General features: G+C 37.3%; 1 protein-coding gene across 1 annotated transcript; it reads left to right on the forward strand.

Annotated features, from left to right (window-relative positions):
* Positions 1,160–4,134, forward strand: LOC18594442 (ribosomal RNA small subunit methyltransferase nep-1). Its single transcript, XM_007022003.2, has 8 exons — positions 1,160–1,337; positions 1,523–1,847; positions 2,212–2,304; positions 2,508–2,652; positions 2,736–2,846; positions 2,944–3,026; positions 3,109–3,166; positions 3,791–4,134. Exons 2-8 carry the CDS (start codon positions 1,563–1,565, stop codon positions 3,868–3,870), a joined length of 855 nt encoding a protein of 284 aa, XP_007022065.2. The 5' UTR covers positions 1,160–1,337; positions 1,523–1,562; the 3' UTR covers positions 3,871–4,134.

Genomic DNA, 4,469 nt, shown 5'->3' on the forward strand with positions numbered 1-4,469 from the left:
GTTCTTTTTGGATGCCTATAAAAAATATATATATCATGAAGAAACCTGCAGTTGCAAATTTTTATTTTCTGGTGCTTATTTTGATTTCAATCTCCAGGAATTTCTGCATTTTCCATTGCCAGTTGAGTAATTTTAAAACATTTTTTGGTTAGAAAATAAATAAAATATTACTTATTTTATTATAGAACTTTGCTAAAGAAAGCTTTAAGATTAGAATACAATAACTTACCTAGATAAAAAAGTGTTATTATGCCCCAACTTTTTCTCTCAAATATGAACAGTTACCAACCCCACCCTGTTGCAACTTCCAACCACCGGCCACCACAACTATTCCCGCAAAATCACCTTCAAGACCCATCTCAGGTCTGCCTTGACGCCACCACATTCTACCGCCACCGTCCACAGCCATTGGTCCCACTCAACAAGAACCCTGCCCCACCCAAGATTCACCTCCATCACAACACTGCCACTCATTCCTTCAGCCATCCCCCAAACCACGAAAATCCACCAACAACTCACCCAGTGAAACCTATTAGCGCCCATCCATTGAGTGATTGGCGATCATCCTTGCACTCGATCTATATAGCCAATCTTAGCAGAAGGGTTACTAGGCAAGGTTTAAGGGAGGTCTTCGACGCCTACGGAAGAGTGAGAGATGTCTTCATCTCCTTTAGGCAAAACCCCAAAAAATCCACTACCTTCGCATTTGTCAGGTAAAAAGATACACGGGAAATGGAAAGAGCCATATCACTAGGGAATGGTAGGAGACTCGATGGATACAACATCACAGTAAAAAAAGCAGACTATGGATGGAATCAAAGGAAAATACCCACTCAAACAAACACCTTCCCCCTCCACAAAGGCATCCCACAGAAAAGCGGCAAATCTCAACCCACACCATTTCCCCGTTTGATACCCAACTCACCTAGAGATGGAAGAACTTATCTCCAAGATCTACAAAACAACCCCCCACCAAAACAACCACAACCCCAAGCCAGCTTCGAAATCACGGTTGAGCAAGAGGAATTTTCCTTTAAAGGTTAAAAATCCAAATAAAACAATTCAAAAATAAAAGACTAAAATAAAACTAAAATAAAAAATTAAGAAGTATGGATAGAATTTAACCCTCAATAAGTATTACTTGGGTTACGAATTGTGCGAATGAGTCGGTGCTGTATCCGCACCAACTCTTCTGAGTGGGCTGTGAAGCAAACTTAACCGAAGCCCATTAATCATAAGCACTCTCCTACTTTGCCCTAGATAGTCTCATCCCCTCTGCCTCTCCACTCTCCAAGGTATTCGGCGTTACTGTCTTCTTTTCTCCGCTGCACCCAAAGGTACTCTCCCTCTCTTTTGGTGCTGACAATGGTATATGTTCTAAGCATCAATTACTTACTCTATCGTCAGGTCAAAATATTAAAATGAAAAATTAACTGTACTTCTTGAAAGTTTAGTTTTAATCTGATGTATTGTCATATTGCCGTGCTACTGTCTATCTGTTTTTTTTTTTTTTGTCGAAAAGTTATTGGCTTAGAGGATAAATAATATTTGAGCCAACAAAAATGGTACGGCCTTATGCTATGAAGGGGAAGAAGCGGAAGACGAGAGAGGAGAAATATGATAGAGAAGAAGATGAAGAAGTAGAAGTAGAAGAGAAAGAATCAGCACAGCGAGGTTTTATTGAAAAACCCCAAGGAGAAGCCCCAGATGAAGAAGAGGAAGAAAACGAATCCGGAGCACATGAACTTGTGGGAATCCCAATTGCTCCCAGTGATCAAAATACCAAAAAAGCTGGGGTCATTTTTGTTCTTGAGAAGGCTTCTTTGGAAGTTGCTAAAGTTGGAAAGGTATATCGAATTTCTTTTTTTCTGTATATAATGTGGTATTATCTTGGTCATGTGAACTTTTTTGTATGTCTCAAATAATTATTTTGATTTTTTCTTTGCTGATTATTATTATTATTAATTAAAAAAGAAAGCTCAATATGTACCCAGTTGGCCAAAAAAAACTAAGACTTTTAGGCCCCAAAATATTTAGCTAGTTGGCTAAAGAGTTTATGTGTCATACCACTTGACCAAGATCATGCTATGTCACCTAATTCAGTGGTTGATCACATTGATAATGATTGTTCACAACCCCTCATTTAATAAAAGTATGGAGATTAAGTTTGCTGAAATCCAACATTCAATTTTGACCTGTTTTAAATTACAGAGTTTCCAACTCTTGAACTCGGATGATCATGCCAATTTCTTGCGGAAAAATAAGAAGAATCCTGCCGATTACAGACCTGACATTGCTCATCAGGTTATTTTCCATTCTGTCTTTTTTGTATTTATGCCTATCATTATACTTCTTTTGTTAAAACATGATAAAAAAAATTTTACTGCCATTCTGGTTTAGAGTCAACGTCTGGTGTAAAAATCTTAATGGCGGATTTATCTCCTGCTCACTAAATGGTGGATTTATCTCCTGCTCACTAACTGCCAAGTGCGCCATTTCTCCCACAGGCTCTTCTAGCGATTTTAGACAGCCCGATTAATAAGGCTGGGAGGTTGCAAGCTGTGTACGTTAAAACAGAGAAAGGTGTACTTTTTGAAGTTAAACCTCATGTTCGAATTCCAAGGACATATAAGCGGTTCTCCGGTATCATATGTAAGTTTGTCATGCTGAGATTATGACTCTTGCACTACATTTTAAAACTTCTAACGCTAATGGCCTATTCAACAATCATGCAGTGCAGCTGTTACAGCAACATAAAATAACTGCTGTTGGTAAGCGTGAGAGTCTTTTACGACTGATAAAGAATCCTGTAACACAGTATTTTCCAGTCAACTCTCGCAAAATAGGTGGGTTTGACTTTGGTTATTGTTACTCTAGTATTATGTCAATAGAAACTTCGTGTTGCAAGAACTCAAGTTTTTCTTTTTTTTTTTTGCACATCAGGCTTCTCATATAGCTCAGAGAAATTGGTTAAAATGAGTAAATATGTGGATGCTGTTGGTGATGATGTGAATCTTGTTTTTATGGTAAGTCCTGTGTGATGGGATTCTTTTCTTTCTGTTCACTATTTATAATTTGCTTCCTTATCCTATCTCTCTACATTTTCAGGTGGGTGCGATGGCCCATGGGAAAATAGAGACAGAGTATGTAGATGATTTTATAGCGAGTAAGTTCCACATTCTGTGTGTGTGGTTTTTTGTCAGATTGTGTTATGGAATTTTAAAGATGCTGATTCATAAGCCTTTAATCCCATAAGAACCATTGAATCAAGTAGAAATACACTGGGAGTAAGCCAAGGCAATGGGACTAATTAAGGATAAAATATCAGTAGAAGATGAAGGATATGCTTCTGATAAGCATGGAGAGGAAACACAAATAGATGTATCTTTGCACAGTAGATTCTTTTTTCTTGAAGAGTTCTGGAGTAGGTGGTGTGGGGTTTACTTTGGACTTATTACAGGACTCAAGACTAGTACAAGAATGAGATTTTATTCTTGTAATTCCTTAACAGGCAGAACATGTTTCAAGGGACAAGACTTTCATCATTGTCTTAGATGGCATATCTTTACATTCCTTTAAAAGGAAAAGAATCTCAGTGTTCAGTTTCAAAGAAGGGGTATAACCTCCCTGTGTGCATTTATACATGTGTCTGTATATTATTTGGATTGCCATACATTTGCTTTTTCTTGGATTTGGCTATTTTCGTGTCAATGGTAGTGTTCATCTGGGCTAAACAAATGTTGTTTAAGCTTTATTATTATTATTATTAAATTTCCCCCACTTCTTGCAGTTTCTGGTTATCCCCTAAGTGCTGCAATGTGCATTGCAAGGATTACTGAAGCTTTGGCAGAAAAGTGGAATATATTGTAAACCTTGTATGTCTCCATCTCAATGGTAGTGCGACACCAAGAAATTTTGGGTAAAAATATCAGAGTTCAGCTTATTCATTATGTTGTACATTTATTTATGTTTAAAATACAGTAGTTCGAGGGAATTTGCCTTTTGATTTAGGTGATATGCTAGCCTTATCAATGTGATTGCTTCTGTCCATCAATGGAGTTACCCGTTAAGAAAATTTGTAAGATGCAAGTATTAAAGATAAATAGTTTGATAGAAATTTTAGGATTGGCTTCTTATGGGTGAAGTTGAATGTTGTCCAAGGTCTCACAAGCGTGAGTTGAGCTTCCCCGTGTATGTTCAAGCTGGAATCTGCGAAATTTGAAGCCTTGAGCTTATTTTGCTTGGTTAAAGCACAGCAAAATACTGGGACTATTGGTCTGATATATATTAATATCAATCAAGACCAATTGACTTCTTATCCATGATTTAATAGCGAAAACAATACTAATCAGATTAACTGTTAGAAACCAGTGCACTAAAATCTTCCTCTCTAAACCCTTTATGACTCTTTAATAGAGATCTTTATGTCGCTGTAGACAAGAGAGGGGATCTAGTCTTACCTTTTATAT

The sequence above is a fragment of the Theobroma cacao genome, chromosome 7 (genome assembly GCF_000208745.1).
Source record: "Theobroma cacao cultivar B97-61/B2 chromosome 7, Criollo_cocoa_genome_V2, whole genome shotgun sequence".
Classification (NCBI taxonomy): domain Eukaryota; kingdom Viridiplantae; phylum Streptophyta; class Magnoliopsida; order Malvales; family Malvaceae; genus Theobroma; species Theobroma cacao.